Source organism: Anarrhichthys ocellatus, unplaced genomic scaffold, assembly GCF_004355925.1.
Source record: "Anarrhichthys ocellatus isolate YVR2014 unplaced genomic scaffold, GSC_Weel_1.0 scaffold51, whole genome shotgun sequence".
Taxonomy (NCBI): domain Eukaryota; kingdom Metazoa; phylum Chordata; class Actinopteri; order Perciformes; family Anarhichadidae; genus Anarrhichthys; species Anarrhichthys ocellatus.
In genome coordinates, this window is record NW_022280081.1 from 509,806 (window position 1) to 526,782 (window position 16,977).

The following is a 16,977-nucleotide window of genomic DNA, read 5'->3' on the forward strand; positions in this document are numbered from 1 at the left end:
GGCAAGTGAGGCCTGCAGTTCTTTGGATGTTGTTCTGGGGTCTTTTGTGACCTCTTGGATGAGTCGTCGCTGCGCTCTTGGGGTAATTTTGGTCGGCCGGCCACTCCTGGGAAGGTTCACCACTGTTCCATGTTTTCGCCATTTGTGGATAATGGCTCTCACTGGGGTTCGCTGGAGTCCCAAAGCTTTAGAAATGGCTTTGTAACCTTTTCCAGACTGATGGATCTCAATTACTTTGTTTCTCATTTGTTCCTGAATTTCTTTGGATCGCAGCATGATGTCTAGCTTTTGAGGATCTTTTGATCTACGTCACTTTGTCAGGCAGGTCCTATTTAAGTGATTTCTTGATTGAGAACAGGTGTGGCAGTAATCAGGCCTGGGTGTGGCTAGAGAAATTGAACTCAGCTTTCCAAAGATGTGATAAACTACAGTTAATTTATGTTTTAACAGGGGGGGGGCAATCACTTTTTCACACAGGGCCATGTAGGTTTGGATTTTTTTTCCCCCTTAATAATAAAAACCTTCATTTAAAAACTGCATTTTGTGTTTACTTCTGTTATCTTTGTCTAATATTTAAATTTGTTTGATGATCTGAAACATTTAAGTGTGACAAACATGCAAAGAAATCAGGAAGGGGGCAAACACTTTTTCACACAACTGTATATACTCTGTCGCCAGTTTATTAGGTACACCAGGCTGAAACTAATGCACTCTAATCCAGCTGTAAATCCGTTATTCAAGAAGGTTATAATCAGTTTTATGCATGTGTTGATTCGACTTAATGGACGTTTTGGAGGATGTAGTTTGTGTTGCTGTTGAACTGTATTTATACTGACATGTGTTGTCTATTATTTTTATATAAATGAGGCTAAATAACATAATGGCCTCTGGCAGAGAGCACTGTTACTAGGCAGCCATAACTCTGCTTTATAACACAATACTCTCACTTTAAAGAGGGTGACGACTCCAATGCGTGCTAAATAAAACAATTTTATTTTTAACATTAAAGGTGTGTCGGTGTCTGTGGTCGTCTGCTCATGTGTTCATCAATGTCTCACAGGGCCACGTGTACAACTCCACGTCTCGTACCAGGAACCGGAAGGACAAGAGGTCGTGGCTGGGCTTTGCTCAGGTTGGTAGTGTAGCTTTCATCGAGATGCTCCGCACATACATTTCTGTGAAGTGGCTTTGAAAAAGGCTTCGAGTGTGCAAAAAATTTGACTTAACCTCCATCCTTAAATGATGTTGGTTATTTGTAGCCGGTGCTGTTTAGTGTTGGTCCCGTGAACCTTAACAACTGTAAACTGTGTTTTTATGAATCCTGGTGTTGTTAAAGTACAGTATCATCTTCATCGTTATCAACAATATGTGTAAGCAAGCTGTAAGGCCTCCGTTAGAAATAGTCCTTACTGACGTTCGATCAGCAGCAGTGTTTCTTTTGTGTCTTCAGGGGTACCTGTTGTATCGGGACACAAGTAACCACACGATGTCGGCCATCAAGATCAACCCTGAGACTCTGGAGCACGAGGGGACTGTCACCATGCCAGGTTCTAAGAAAAACACTTTTTTCGGCTTGTTTACAGAAAAAAAAAAAACACCCTTCATTGTTATGAAGTTATTTAAATTCCAACTAACAAGATACAATTGACTTTGTTTCTCTTTGCAGGTCAACATTCAGACGGACAGAACATCATCTTCACAGACGGAGAGTACATCAACCAGATAGCAGCCTGCAAAGACGTACGTCTAATGTTCCTGCTCTTCATCACCATGACAATAACATGCATCATCTTTCTGAGGCACTTTAATAGAACAACATTTTCAATGTGAAATTGAATCGGTATCAGTTGGGGGAAGTTCACACAGTTTTCTTTACATGTGTAATTGAACCCTGTACTGCCCATGTCCGCTGGTACCATGGTGGAAGGAGCTGACTTTATTATTCACTGTAGGATTGTTAGATTCCATGTCAGAGGTCCGGCCTGTGAGTCGCGTCTGGAAAAAGTCTTGAATCGTCATTGACTTGCCCCCCCGAGTCTAGACGGCAGGCGTCGGGTCGCGTCACTGTCTGATTGTCCTGATTTATCTTTCTATTAACACTGATGTGTAATATTGTTTCATGATTTGACACTACTTTCATGTTTTAACCTTCATCACATAGCCAAAGGCTAACATTAGCGTTTACAAAAGCAATTTGTTGGTCTGAAACTCTAAAGAGGACTTTTATTTGTGTACCACTTTTCAAAACGCTTTACACATCAAACGATACAGAATCAATAAATAAACGTCAATAAATCATCAAACTTTCCATCAGAAACAATGCAATCAAAGAACAAGGTTGGATAACTATAAAGAAAGATAATATGATAAAAGTTTAGTAATTAAAATCATGAAATCATCTAATCATTAAATATGTAGTGGATTTGTAGCAAAGTAGCAGTGTTTTATTGGGAATCAACCTCGTGTTTGAGCGTGTATAACAAAAACACTAGCCGTAAATACAGGTTGCAGTTAGGCCCCTTGAGATGCAGCTGAGATGCGAGCCTCCACGACGCCAGTGTGGACAGCTGCAAAGACTGACGCATAAGGTATCTGTTGCATTAGACGCGCGGGTGACAAACAAATCTGTTATGCTGTAAATTCTAGGCTGTTAGAGTCCATCTCTATCGTCAGCGTTTGTGAGCAGTTGTCCGTACTAAAATAAATGCAGAGACCATATGTTTACGGTGCCATTCATCGATCACATACACAAACACACTAGTGCTATCAAACCCTTTCCTGCTCTTCAATTGTCACCTTTTTCATCTTGTGCAACTCTGTGAGCTTTCATTCAATGCGCGTTGCCCTCATTGTTAGTCAGAATAAGGTAGCTGTTTCTCTTGTGCTGCCCCGTGAAGCATCTGTCACTTCCCCTGCCATGGAGGCCTCAGCCTCACTTGCTCTCAGCTGTGCCACCGAGGGAGGGAGGGGGAGGGGGAGGGGGAGGGGGGTGGGTGTGTGTGTATCGGTGTAGCTGTGTCCGTGTGTGATGCCTATATGTGGGTGTGGCACCAGATGTGGGTATTCTCCAGAGAGCTTAATCTCTCAAGCAATTATCTGCATAAGCACTATGTAATGTGAGTGGGGGAGGGGAAGATGTGGAATCCATATAGCTGCCGTCGCAGTTAGCCTGATAGCAGTCTCTAGGCTAATCAAAGGGATAGGGGGGATATTTTATGGGGGAGGAGGGGGAGTTCTTAGAAGCTGCATTTTATTTTATTTTTTTCTGAGCAGCCAGCAAATGCAACCACAGCAGAGACCACTTAACGGTTGAGGAAAACCACATGATTCACACAACGAGGGGGTTTCAGATTGCTGGGAAGAGGGTGATGTGGGTGAACTATAGGAGGTCAAGGAGATAGGAAGAAGGTAACATGTAGGGAGGGAGGAAAAGTCAATGGGTATACTGGCCAGAGGATAGAGGCGCTTCATTTAATGATGTGAGTGGCACATGTGCTCTCCTCTGCAGGAATCAAAGCACAATAGATGAGTGCGTCATCATTACCACACTGTGGAAACCAGACCATCCCCACGCTACCCGTCATCTTTTCTTACACCTCTGTTGCACCCAATTATTTCCTTGTTGTGTTCCTCTCTTTACTCCCCCCTCGTAAATTGCCCCCCTTCAGCCACGAACCCTACAGCCTGAGTAGCCCACATCTCTGGCAGCTCCATCGTCTGTTTGCCCTGCATTGAGTCCGAGGCTGCATCCTTTTGCTACGCCGATGCCTCGCGTCCATCCTACCCCGGCATTTCAGAACCCCTAAAAACGGAGACGTTTGAAAACACTGGCAGAGCTGTTTTAGTTTGAAAACTCCCGAGTTGCGTTTTTTAAAATCTGGACGTGCAGAAAAGAAGACCTCTGAAAACGATGACACCCACGTTTGCCCGACGCGTCCTTCCCTGACCTGTCACGTGATCCTTCCGCGGAAGAAAACAAACGACATCAGCCTCGCCCTAGCAGTGGTTCAGTTCAACATGGGTAACGAATTACAAGTGTTGTGAGTTGTGGATCGATCACACCTCATGGTGTTGTAAGGATAAATGGAGCACCAGTTGACAGACTTATCCATGACTCCAGTAAGGAGTGTGCCTATCCAACGCATATGTAGTGAATTACCTCATTCCCCACTAAAGTCATGCAGTCAAGTGTTTCATGTCCTCAGGGTGTCCCCATCACACATTATTGTGATTTAAAGAAATATAGGAAATATGCTTATTTGCAGTAAATATTCATATTTATTGTACATACATGTGAGTAACATACATGCATACATGGCAAGAAAATAAATGAGTAATTTATTTCTCAAAAGTTTGAACTTTTCCTTTAAGAGCTTGATTTGCTCAAATTCAGGGAGCTGAAGTGGGGATGTGTTTTCATTAAGGGACTTCCTGTTTCCTAAGATTGTTAGCTGGACTCTTAGGTGCCACAATGTAGCAACATTGAGTCATGAAACTGAACCGCGTTTCATCCTGTCGGCCCCCGACTCCTGCAGGATGGTTTCGTGGTGCGGATCTATACCATGAGCTCAGACCCGGCCCTGCAGCAGGAACTGCAGCTGAAGCTGGCAAGGAAATGTCTGCACGCCTGCGGCATCTCTCTGTTCGACCTGGAGAAGGATCTGCACATCATCAGTGAGTGATGAAAATATACTTATATCTGTGTAAGGCTGTTGGTTTGGGATTTTTTTATATGCATACGTATACCTGCTAAAGACATTTGTGTCGACAAGGTTGCAAATGTGTCAGAAATTGTTCGAAACACATTGAATTAAAAAAAAAAGAAGAAGAAAAACAAATCGCTCATTCCAACCTTGTGTCATTGTGCATTTGTGTCTAAATGTTGTCGTCCCAGGCACAGGCTTTGATGAAGAGGCAGCGTTGCTTGGAGCGGGCAGGGAGTTTGCTTTGATGAAAACCGCCTCAGGAAAGGTGAGTGAAAAATCCTATCTGCCTAAATAGTTTAACAAAGAAAAGGACCGTTGGAACAGATTGAACCGTTGAGCTCTTTACAGCTCTCGTCTTGCTAATGACACTTTAGAGGGGGAACGTAGTGAAAAAGCTCTAAATGAATTGTGTTTCTGCATGCGTTCCCTTCCTTCTTTCATCACACTGGCCACATGAAGCCCATCGTATAAAACATTCCCTTTGTCTCATAACATCTGTATGCAGTTAGCTGCAGTCAGATTTTCCTAGGTCAGGCTGCACTAAACTAAAGCACAACAATAAGACATCTCTTCTTGTTTTGGATATATTTCAGGGCCCTTTTAAATAAAACATAATGAGGGAGCTGTATTTTTTTTGGGAGATGTCTTGTGGTCTAAGTATTGTTTATTGTGCTCTGGACCAAATCCTTGTTAGTTTTTATATGAATGTTTAGCCGATACAGTGACCTCTCTGCTTGAGTAAATGGAAGTATTTCACCCAGCTAAGCAGTAGCTTGACAGCGCATTGAGCATAAACACCTTTGTGCATGCTCGTTGATCGCGTGCCATCTGCGGAGGTTCACGCTACGCTGCCACGCGCGAGTATAAACAAAGCTTAAGACTGCGGTTGGTCATGGACTGAGTCTGTCAGGAGGCCCAACCACTGTAGGCAGTGGCTGGGCCTACTGAGATAAGTCCCATTTCTTTTAGACGAGCATGCTAGCTATGCAGTTTGTTGGGGTGTGCGGAGGGTGTGTCTGTGCTGTAGGTGTGGTGCAGTGGGCCTCATCTGTAGATAGCAGGCCAGGGCAGTCACCTGTTGCACATTTCTGTGTCTGTGTGGAGGCCTAATCTCACCGCACACTTTATCTGCAGAATACCTTAACCCAGACTGGCTGGATGGGTAAAAATAGGAGCAGCTGACTTGCATCTTGGCACAAAGTTCACTCATTGTTAGGGTTGGAAATTATGCCAGACATTTGGTGTAAAGGAAAGAGTCAAAGGCCCAGTGTTTATTAACAAGCTACTGTGTGTTCTTCATATTATCATAAAGTGAATGTCAGATGATTTGAGTTATGATTATTGAGTTAAAAATAAAAAAAAACTTCTCCAGCAGCATTTGTAAACGTAGCACCACAATGTAAAAAACTTGTAGCCCACGAAATATGAAATAGTATTCCGACACTATTCATTACGCATCAATATGAATTATTCTGAGTTATTCTCAGACAGGTGCGGGTGTGGGTGCGGCGCTGAGAGACTGAAGTAGATGGATAGACAGTCTCAACAAAGCCAGGTCTCTTATTTTATGTTGACATATTATGGCTACAGTATTTGTATTTATTTGTTTATAGGTCTACGTGTGAGGAAATGGGTTTTTATGGACTAGCAACCATTGTCATTCATATGATGTAATTATTTCTCATTTTGTTTTCATTTTTATTGCAATAAAAAGGAAAATCTTTGAAATCCAAATTTTGTCCTCAGCTCTCATTAGACAATAATTGCGAAATAAAGTACAATATGAGTAAATAACGACCGGTAGTTTGAGGAAAGTTTGACAGCTTGTGTTGTCATCGTTGACAACTCCCGCCGCTGTTTTAATGCACTGGCCTCACCAGGGCTCAATGACGCAATGGCAGCAAGTTGTGACTCCGACACAAACTTTTTGTCAAACACTTTTCTTTTCTAGCAATCGTAAATCTTATTTTTCTTACCGACTGACTCCCTGAGTTAAGAGTGAGAGGCAACTGATGGCTAAAATTGTGTTCGGGACAGCCCATGTTGATGCAGCAGGGATGTCGGCTGTCCCAATTCAAGATTCCGGGCCATCTGCCAAAAAAAATTCACCCAGATTAAACTTTTGACACAGCATAGTGCAAACAAATGGAGATACTGTAGATCCAAAAATAACCACTGTAAGAAAATTTGGACCTGAACTTCTTTTCTCATCTTCCCCTTGCAGATTTACTACACCGGAAAGTACCAGAGCCTGGGCATAAAGCAGGGTGGTCCTTCAGCAGGGAAATGGGTGGAACTGCCTGTTACAAAGTCTCCCAAAATCATTCAGTTCTCGGTCGGCCACGATGGCTCTCATGCACTGCTGGTGGCCGAAGACGGAAGCGTGTTCTTTACAGGCTCTGCCAGCAAGGGAGAGGACGGAGAGTCCAGTAAGACAATTTCAAACTTTGGGCAAACCTTTTAAAAATTAATTTTATTATTAAGCGCTGAATCAAAGCCCCCTCAGTTGAACTCCTGACGTTGATGTCTGTTGTTTTCCCTTGCAGCTAAAAGCCGCAGACAGCCCAAACCCTACAAGCCCAAGAAGATGATCAAATTAGAGACCAAGACAGCGGTGCACACAGCGTGTAACAATGGCAGCAGCAGCATCGTCACCAAGGACGGAGAGCTCTACATGTTTGGCAAAGATGCTATTTACAGTGACAGCACTTGTGAGTTGACTGGGACAGGGCTGTTTCTTCAACCTCAGTTTCTCTGAGATATTTCAGTAGTTTCTTTGATAAAGACATTTTAGAAAGATCTTAATATATTTCTCAGTTTCTAAATTCTCTTTATAATCATTACTTTCTCGTCTGCAGGCCAGGTGACGGACCTGAAAGGTCACTCTGTAACTCAGGTTGCCATGGGCAAGGCCCATACCTGTGTTCTGACCAAGAGTGGTGAAGTGTGGACATTTGGGGTGAACAACAAGGGCCAGTGTGGCAGAGACACTGGATCCATGAGCCAGGCAGGGAAAGGTGAACAGATGGACAAACAAATCCAAACGAGAACATACTGTATATTGTGTCTTACATAAACGCACATTGTCTTTGTACTGTGCTCAATTTGATGTCTTTACCGTGTGTGTGTGTGTGTGTGTGTTTATTGTAGCGTTCGGTGTGGAGAGCATGGCCACGGCCATGGATGAGGACCTGGAGGACGAGCTGGAAGAGAAGGAAGAGAAGAGCATGATGTGCCAGCCGGGCATGCACAAGTGGAAGCTGGACCAGTGCATGGTGTGCACGGTGTGCGGAGACTGCACCGGCTACGGTGCCAGCTGTGTCAGCAGTGGACGGCCGGACAGAGTACCAGGAGGGTAAGAAGCACAGAAAACTGAAGGTGGTAACTACAGTATCTGTACAGCACCTACATTTATCAATGACCAAGTACTGTCAAGAGACAGAAAATGTGCACATGATCTTGGGGGAGGATCTTTTTTTAACACATTTTTGGCTATATTGTTTCTCATAATGTGAATGTATTTGTCCGTCTGTGTCCTACCAGTATCTGTGGCTGTGGCTCTGGAGAGTCTGGCTGCTCGGCGTGTGGCTGTTGCAAGGCTTGTGCTAGGGAGCTGGATGGTCAAGAGGCCAGACAGAGAGGCATCTTTGACGCAGTGAAGGAGATGATTCCTCTGGACCTGCTGCTAGGTATGCTAACTGATTTCTTATATGACTTCATGACCCCCCCCACCCCCTGTTTTGCTTTCTCACACTTTACTCGCCTGTATCACCACTTGCATTGTTTTTACATTTTGCTCACAAAGTCTGATAAATCAACTGCATGTTAAAATGTCATGCACACATATGCGATGTGATATTCTAAGTGTGCCAGCTATACATCCTTCTGAGCTATGCAAGTGTGCTGCTTACGCCACACGCATCACACTGCCTGTCACATTCGCTCCAATGCACTGTTTTGCGCGCTTGTCGTCGCTCATCTTCTGTTTGGTTCTTGTGTTGTGCAGAGTCATTGCTTCTCCATGACGTCTTTCCATCATTCATTGACATGTGTCTTGTTTTGTTCTGCTCTGCTCCGTCTTCCCTTCTCCTCCTCCTCCTCCTGCATCCTATCTGGGCTGCCTGTACCTGGGTCCTTTTTTTGGGGGGGGTTTTCAGCTGTGCCTGTCCCTCCCCCTCCAGGAGTGAACATCGAGGAGCACATTCAGATCCGTCAGGAGGAGAAGCGACAGAGGATCAACCGCCGGCACAGGCTGGAGGAGGGCAGAGGTATGAATCAGGGCGTAACAGTCTGGGGACTATGTTTAGAGATTTTTTTGGGGCTTTATGATATACTTTCTACATTAGAGAATAAAGCATAGACACGGGGAGAGTGAGAAGATGGCAGTAGTAGTCAATGAACAGGGGGAAGCTACAAACTCTTTTGCTGTGTGAGCTTGGGTGTTGTGCCTTGGTGACTTCCCCCTTTGCTTGTGTCTTTTATACTTTTTCAGTGTGTGTGTGTGTGTGTGCATTGTTGTGGTGAAGTATTTATCATGTGTTCTTTCCCATATGTGAGCATTGTGCATGCATGTGAAAGTGTCTTTCTCCACCAGGCCCCCTTGTTTTTCCCGGTCCCATATTTATGAACCAGCGTGAGCAGGCCCTAGCCAGAATAAGACCCCTTCAGGCACTAAGGCATAAGCGGGACAAGCACAAAGGTACTTTGGTCTTCACTAACTCAACGGGTGCAGAGACACCCCTTTTTTGACTTATCTCCCAATCTGGCTGTCCCGCCCACCTCCTCTCTCACTCTCTGACGGTGGGACTCTCATGTCTTCACCAGGTCTCGTGGTAACAAAACAATGTGGCCTGTTGGCAAGACGGACTCACTGTGACTCACAGTGGACAAATGACTGTGAAGCCTTTAGAACCGGGTTAAAGACCGACCTCAGCAGGCTGCTTCCCTTTTGAGTTTGAACATAGGAAAGGGCTGAAGTACAGTAAAGACCCGGTCTGTCCTGCTAATTCATTTTCTTGTTTAACCGTTCTAATCCTCGGAGTAGGATGCCTGCTCTGCCCCGCTGCTGTTGTTTGACCCAAATAGAAATCCTGAAATATACTTGCCATCACTCCCGTAGCGGCTGATTTGCCACTTCACGGGTACAACATTAGCATTGCAAGAGGACAAAAAACAGCGATCACTGGGGGGACAGTGAGCTTTGATGAACGACGAGCTGAAATGTGTGATGCAGAAGGAAGGAAGCAGGCCTGTTAGCTTTATAATCCATGTTTTTAGATGTGAGGCATCTCATGAAAAAGGCTCAGAATTCGACCACAAACTCCATGAACTTGGCATAAAGCTAAGCTTTTCAGGCACTGGAACATCACATGTTTACTTTTCTCTCAGTTAACTATTCAACCAATGGACAACTTGTAATTCCAGTAAGACCCACGTTTATGATTCAGCTGAAACGACATAACACAGTTATACAATAGATATGTAGTTCATTTGTGTTGGTTGGTTTTGGAAGAGCAGAATCTTGTTGCAACAAACCGTCTCACTTTCCTTTCTAAAGTAACCACAAGGAGGACAGAGGACACACAGGGACGCTTCAAACTCTCTCTGTAGTATTATATTCAGGGAATATTTTAGTTCATAAAAACACAAGATACTGTATCAGTCATTGCCTGCATAAATCTGACAACCAGCTGGTATCTCTGTCTGTAGCTTGTGCCCGTCTGAGCTGCTGCTTGCCGATAGGTGGCGCAGGTTGGAGTGGAACTGCAGCATTGTACCCTTGTTGATGTAAAAGCAACAGTGTGCTTTATTTCAGAGCACAGCTAATCAATGTCAGTGAAGAAATTGAGGCTGTTTTTTGGAGAATATCTTTCTATTTGCGGAACTATTCATTGTGGTTGATGCACCGTTGTAAGGCTGCCGTAGGTTATATATCACTCCTCTGAGCATCCTTGGTTTACTCATGAAGAGGGACGCTTGCTCCAACCCCCCCCCCACCCACCATACTCCGTCTGTGACCTCCCAATAAACTCTAAATGTCATGAAGAGCACTTCTGTTTTTTTTAAACTTACATTGACAGTTGTCACCATGAGATAAACTTTTTAAACCCTCATAAATGTGTGGGCCATGAGCCAGTCAAACTTCATTTTACATTTACTGTGAGGTAATATTGAAACCTAAAGCTCTTATCTCCTCTGGCCGACCTCAGATATACAGAGGTTTACCACAATGAGCTGCTTCCTGGTCCAAAATGATATTGACTGTCATTGTGTTTACTGTAACGCATGGGACTCTGTCCAACTTTTCTCCCATCACACACACACACCACAACTGTGACCTCTTAAGCAGGGCTCAGGGTAAACCAGACTCCCGCTTCCTCAGTGAACACAGACCATTGTTGAGAAGAAAATCTAATTATTTGCTGCACAATCAATCTTTACATTTGTAAGGGGACTGGTTGCCAAAAGCCTTTCTGTTACAGAGGTGTTTTTCCCTGCTTTCTATCTCGGCATGCTTCTCCCTTTTCTCCCCGCTTTCTTTTGAGTCCTCTTCTCCAGCTCTGTTTTCCAGGACTGTGCAGAGACATCCACCTCTGTGGTCTGAAGTTGCTACTAAACCTCACCCCCCCCGTGTTTTCCTCAAATGTGCTGACTTGGTTTGTTTGCCTCGTAGATGGTAGCAGTGAGCGTGGGGAGAAGGATGCCAGCAAAATCACCACCTACCCCCCCGGGGCCGTGAGATTTGACAGCGAGCTGCGAGCTGTGCAGGTCAGCTGCGGTTTTCACCACTCGGGTAGGATTCGTTTCCCGCGTGGCTGCTTCTGGTCAGGCACCAGGGTGGATCTGTCTGCATTTTACTTCAAGAACATTATTTTGAAAACCTCTGAGCAAGAGATGAACAAGATTTTCTTTACCTTGAAGTACAGAAAATGAGTGAATAACCGTCACGATTATGCTGCTTTACAGTGGTGCTGATGGAGAACGGAGATGTCTACACGTTTGGTTACGGCCAACACGGGCAGCTCGGGCATGGAGATGTGAACTCCAGGTATTTCTTCTGATACATGTTCATGAGAAAGGAAGGAATTATTCGTAATACATAAAATACAGTTCATTGGAGAATAAGATGCAGTATTTCATGTCATTTACACATTAAGCAATGGTAACTATATAAAATACTACATTACCCATAGTTCTACTGACCAGGAAGGGGGTAGCGTACAGTTTGTTGTTGTTAGACAGAAGTGTGTTCTAGGAAAGCTAGCTACTTGTTGTTGGTATAACAGGCCTACATTTCATAATTCAGCCCAAATGTTCTATTAAAGATTGAAATAAAAAATCCTTTTAATTTTGAATTCCATTACAAACTTAAGTAAACAAACTGCTGCACTCATGTGGACACACAACCTGAACTAGATGCTTCCACCTGCTAGGGGTTCTCCGACTCTGGTGCAGGCCCTTCCAGGTCCCAGTGTTCAGGTGACAGCAGGCAGTAACCACACAGCCGTTCTCCTCATGGATGGGCAGGTTTTTACATTCGGCAGCTTCTCGGTAAGAGCAACATTCTCGCTTTTTAAGAGGGTGCAGGCTTTTGTTTTTTACTCGTTTGATAGCAGTATTTTAAATGTTCAGTGCTTTACACCTGTTTTGATATAGTTGACCATAGAATGCTCTTCAGACTGAATATATATATACTCCTTGTTCTTTAGAAAGGACAGCTGGGCCGGCCCATCCTGGACATGCCCTACTGGAATGCCAAGCCATCGCCCATGCCCAACATTGGGGCCAAATATGGGCGAAAGGCCACCTGGATTGGTGCCAGCGGGGACCAGACGTTCCTGCGGATCGATGAGGCTCTTATCAACTCCCATGTCCTCGCCACTTCAGAGATCTTTGCCAGCAAACACATTATTGGGCTTGTGCCCTCCTCTGTGTCTGAGCCGGCTCCATTTAAATGCTTGCTGATCAACAAAATGGACGGAAGCTGCAGGACCTTCAATGACTCTGAGCAGGAGGACCTGCAGGGATTTGGCCTGTGTCTGGACCCTGTGTATGATGTCGTATGGAGGTCAGTCCAAGGACTATACTAACATTTTTGTTTAGTTGTAGTTGTTGCTAAGCAATGTTTTTATCCCAAGTTTTAACATTTAGTTGAAACGCCCCACAGATAAGATTAACTTGGCCTTGTAATCATTCTTTGCATCCGAGGGGAAAATAAACGACTAAAGAGAATGTGTTGAACTCAAATGTGATACTACCCGGGTATCAAGATTAACTTTTTTGGTTAAGTAGTTGAATAAGAGCTCTGAACAAAAACAGGTACATTTAAGTTGGTGCATGTTATTTTAAGGGGTCTATACATTTTTCATTTAGCCAATTTTAGTGAAACTTTTTAAAGGTGATTTTTCTTTTTAAATGAATTTACCCCTCTGTGCGCTTTTAGGTTCCTGCCTGCTGCAAAAGAGATGCTGTGCTACAATGCTGTGATAGCTGACGCCAGGATGCCCTCTGCCACAGATCTACAGGCTCGCTGCAGCATCCTCAGTCCGGAGCTTGCTTTGCCCTCAGGATCACATGCCACCACCACGCGCTCTCATGGAGCCCTGCACATCCTCGGTAATCCTCTGCTCTTCAGCCTTGTCTTTGGTCAAATTAATCTGTTTTATTAAGGTTCTAATGAATAAGTACACACATGCTACGACACAAGTGATGATGGACAATGCATCTGTGTTTCTCAAAGTAGATGTTAACACTGTCCCAAACCCCACTTTTCTGATTTTTCATGTACTGGACCCTTCGTTGAATCAGTCATGTGCTTTCAATTCTTGGTAAAATCAATTAGACGGATAGATTTGCTCTTAGATTGTAGCCAAACATGACAAACTGTTATGAATTCGTGCTCATAATCATTCAATGCTAAGTGGAAGTATACTGGGCCATCCGCTTAGGTTGCCTGGATACACTGGCCGCCATGCAAGAGCTGAAGATGGGCGTGGCCAGCGCGGAGGAAGAAACCCAGGCAGTGATGAAGGTCTACTCCAAGGAGGACTACAGTGTGGTGAACCGCTTTGAGAGTAAGTGGGCTCTTTGTGGAGGATTCATGGTAAATGATGTATGATGCGACAAACTGTGGGATACATTTGGCTTGTACAGTATATGTTGTGATTATGTCAGAGCTTGGCTAACCTTTAACATTTTTTTTAGTGCTGAGTGTGTGAAACATAAAAACTCAGATCATCCTCCTTAGTGAACAACCAAAGTGTTTAAGAGGATAAACAGCATCTGTGAGCCTTGCATAGCCTGACTGACTCCATGCGTGATGTTATAGGTCACGGTGGTGGCTGGGGCTACTCAGCCCACTCTGTGGAGGCCATCCGGTTCTGTGCTGATGCAGACATCCTGCTGGGTGGACTGGGTCTGTTCGGGGGACGAGGGGAGTACACTGCCAAGATCAAGGTGGGCCGCCTTGTCACACTTTTCTTATTTTTATTTTTTAACGAAGAGACACTTGATTATTTTTAAAGATGTATTTGCAATTTAAAGCTGCAATTTAGAAAGTCACCTGCTCTGCGCCAGAACTGACGAGACGAGCAAAAACATTACGTTGGTGAGAATCAATGCAAAGCTAGAATAATTGCATTGCAACAGTCATATAAACCTCCTCAAACCAATAACTGGAGGATAATCCACTCAATGGATTAAGTAGAATCCTTGCCTCAAATATATCACAGGTGTTTACAACATACTAACCCAGTCCTGTTGTGCAGCTTTTTGAGCTGGGACCTGACGGGGGTGACCACGAGACAGACGGCGATCTGCTGGCTGAGACTGATGTGCTGGCGTACGACTGTGCTGCCAGGTAAAAAACGTTCACGGATTCTTTCGCTTCTCCCAACTATTTTCTTGAAAAGAAACAATTCATGGAAGCAATGCTGGTCTTCTCTTTAGGGAGAAGTATGCCATGATGTTTGACGAGCCGGTGCTGCTGCAGCTGGGCTGGTGGTATGTGGCGTGGGCCAGAGTGTCTGGACCCAGCAGTGACTGTGGCTCCCACGGACAGGCTACCATTACTACAGATGATGGGTAAAACTCATTTCACAATGTAGAGGATGCTCCTGCATTTACAAATGAATACATCTTGAACATTTTACATTAACGTTTGAAGCACAGCCCTTTCATTTATCTGTTTTTTTTCCCTCTTAAGTGTGGTGTTTCAGTTCAAAAGCTCTAAGAAGTCAAACAACGGTACAGATGTTAATGCGGGTCAAATACCTCAGCTGCTATACAGGCAAGTATAGTTTTTTACACTTTGCTTACAGTGATTCAAGCATTTTTTTGTTTATCGGCTTGACAAGTAAATTATTTTGATTGTTTCTTTGTATTTGAACATCAGGCTTCCTTCAAATGATGGCAATGCAGCTAAAGGGAAGCAGCAGACCAGTGAACCAGTCCATATCCTTAAACGCTCATTCGCTCGTACCGTTTCAGTGGTCAGTATCGTCTCTGTGTTGTTGCCTGCTTAATTGTCTTGACAGATGATGTTGTACAGCACTGTGTGACTGTCTCACTCTGTCCCTGTCTGTAGGAGTGTTTTGAGTCTCTGCTGAGTGTCCTTCACTGGAGTTGGACCACCTTGGTTCTGGGTGTGGAGGAGCTGCGAGGGCTAAAGGGCTTCCAGTACACAGCCACCCTGCTGGACCTGGAGAGGCTGCGCTTTGTCGGCACGTGCTGCCTCCGCCTGCTCAGGGTCTACATCTGTGAGATCTTCCCCATCGCCGGTAGGAGCACAGACAACTCAGCGGGACTTTGTCTCCGGCAATATAACGGCTCGTTCTTGGAGAAAAGTAAAAACCACAGCGTTGCTACTTTCAAGCTGTTAGTGGCACTGCTGGTTCCCTGCCTTTTTGAATGACAAAAAACAGTTGACAATATTCATCCTTGTTAATTTTTGAATGAAATACTCGGTGCCAATCCTTTATGTCTGTTGCCTGGAAAACATTAAGACTTTTAAAGACTAGGTTGTGTATAGATTTCAAAAAGTACACTTCAATTGAACGCTTTGTTAGTAAGACCTGACAATGTTTTTCCTTTTCTGTCTGTTCTTTGATTTCTAGCCAGCACCAAAGCTGTGGTGGAGGAGTCCAGCAAGCTGGCAGAGTGCGTGGGAAAGACGCGCAGCCTGCTGAAGAAGATCCTGTCAGAAGGCATGGACAACTGCCTGACCAAGCTGGACAACGACCCCCAGGGCTACCTGTCTCAACCTTTGACCCTGCTGGAAGCTGTGCTGCAGGAGTGCCACAACACCTTCACCGCCTGCTTCCACTCGTTCTACCCGACTCCGGCTCTGCAGTGGGCCTGCCTCTGCGACCTGCTCAACTGCCTGGACCAGGTCAATGACGGCAGAGTAGAAGGAGTTTTTGAATAGGAAACTAGTTACAGTATTATTCTCGTTAGCAATTCATCTGTTTTTTCCCCTGATTTATCATCAGTGTAGTGTATAAAATGTTGATGCCGCACCACAAAGCCTACGGTGACGTCCTTCAAATTGCTTTTGTTTGTCTAAGCAGGTCGTAAACCTAAACATAATCAATGTCTAAAAACAGAAAAGCAGCACATTTTGAGAATATGTAACCATTGAATGTTTGGCTTTTTTTTTTTTTTTTTTACTGATAATTTACTTGAACAATGTTAATCAAATAAGTCGATGAATCATTTACTGTCAATCGACTAATCGATCAATTATTTAAGCTCTAAGGATTGTCAAGAGTGTTTTTAAAATCCAGCAGATGTACTTTTACATCTAGTGAACATTTTAGATATTGAGGTGATGCTCTTATAAAGATAGCCCACCAACGTTTGAAAAACCATAACTCGCTAACAGTATTGTCTTAGGCTGTTAAAGGAACGTTGTAGAAACATTAAAACAAGGTGATCAAATCTGAGATTCATTCCTGTCCTCCCTCCTCATTTAGGACATTGCCGAGGCCAACTTCCGCACGTCCAGCAGCCGCCTGCTGGCGGCCGTGATGTCGGCTCTGTGCAACACTTCGGTCAAGCTGACATCCATCCTGCCCATCGCATACGATGGGGAAGTGCTGCTGCGTTCACTGGTCAAACAAGTCAGCACAGAGAACGACTCTGCCCTCGCTCACCGCTTCCCCCTGCTGGTGGCCCACATGGAGAAACTGAGCCATGTGAGTGTTTGCACGTTGTACACGGTGCATCGGGTATCCTCACTTCAAAATGGTGGAGGTGGTCGGTGACCGAGGAA

General features: G+C 44.4%; 1 protein-coding gene across 1 annotated transcript in view; it reads left to right on the plus strand.

The window, feature by feature from the left end:
- Positions 1-16,977, plus strand: part of mycbp2 (MYC binding protein 2) — a 58,776-nt gene that overhangs the window by 16,000 nt on the left and 25,799 nt on the right. The window contains exons 7-32 of the mRNA XM_031870089.1: positions 1,061-1,132; positions 1,451-1,547; positions 1,667-1,740; positions 4,536-4,674; positions 4,895-4,971; positions 6,931-7,135; positions 7,253-7,417; positions 7,565-7,723; positions 7,857-8,061; positions 8,250-8,395; positions 8,888-8,974; positions 9,301-9,405; positions 11,380-11,499; positions 11,673-11,754; positions 12,140-12,257; positions 12,416-12,774; positions 13,150-13,322; positions 13,655-13,780; positions 14,035-14,162; positions 14,474-14,565; positions 14,655-14,789; positions 14,911-14,994; positions 15,100-15,196; positions 15,292-15,484; positions 15,821-16,095; positions 16,679-16,900. Of these exons, the coding sequence (XP_031725949.1) occupies positions 1,061-1,132; positions 1,451-1,547; positions 1,667-1,740; positions 4,536-4,674; positions 4,895-4,971; positions 6,931-7,135; positions 7,253-7,417; positions 7,565-7,723; positions 7,857-8,061; positions 8,250-8,395; positions 8,888-8,974; positions 9,301-9,405; positions 11,380-11,499; positions 11,673-11,754; positions 12,140-12,257; positions 12,416-12,774; positions 13,150-13,322; positions 13,655-13,780; positions 14,035-14,162; positions 14,474-14,565; positions 14,655-14,789; positions 14,911-14,994; positions 15,100-15,196; positions 15,292-15,484; positions 15,821-16,095; positions 16,679-16,900 (3,735 nt within the window). The remainder of the gene's footprint in view (positions 1-1,060; positions 1,133-1,450; positions 1,548-1,666; positions 1,741-4,535; positions 4,675-4,894; positions 4,972-6,930; positions 7,136-7,252; positions 7,418-7,564; positions 7,724-7,856; positions 8,062-8,249; positions 8,396-8,887; positions 8,975-9,300; positions 9,406-11,379; positions 11,500-11,672; positions 11,755-12,139; positions 12,258-12,415; positions 12,775-13,149; positions 13,323-13,654; positions 13,781-14,034; positions 14,163-14,473; positions 14,566-14,654; positions 14,790-14,910; positions 14,995-15,099; positions 15,197-15,291; positions 15,485-15,820; positions 16,096-16,678; positions 16,901-16,977) is intronic.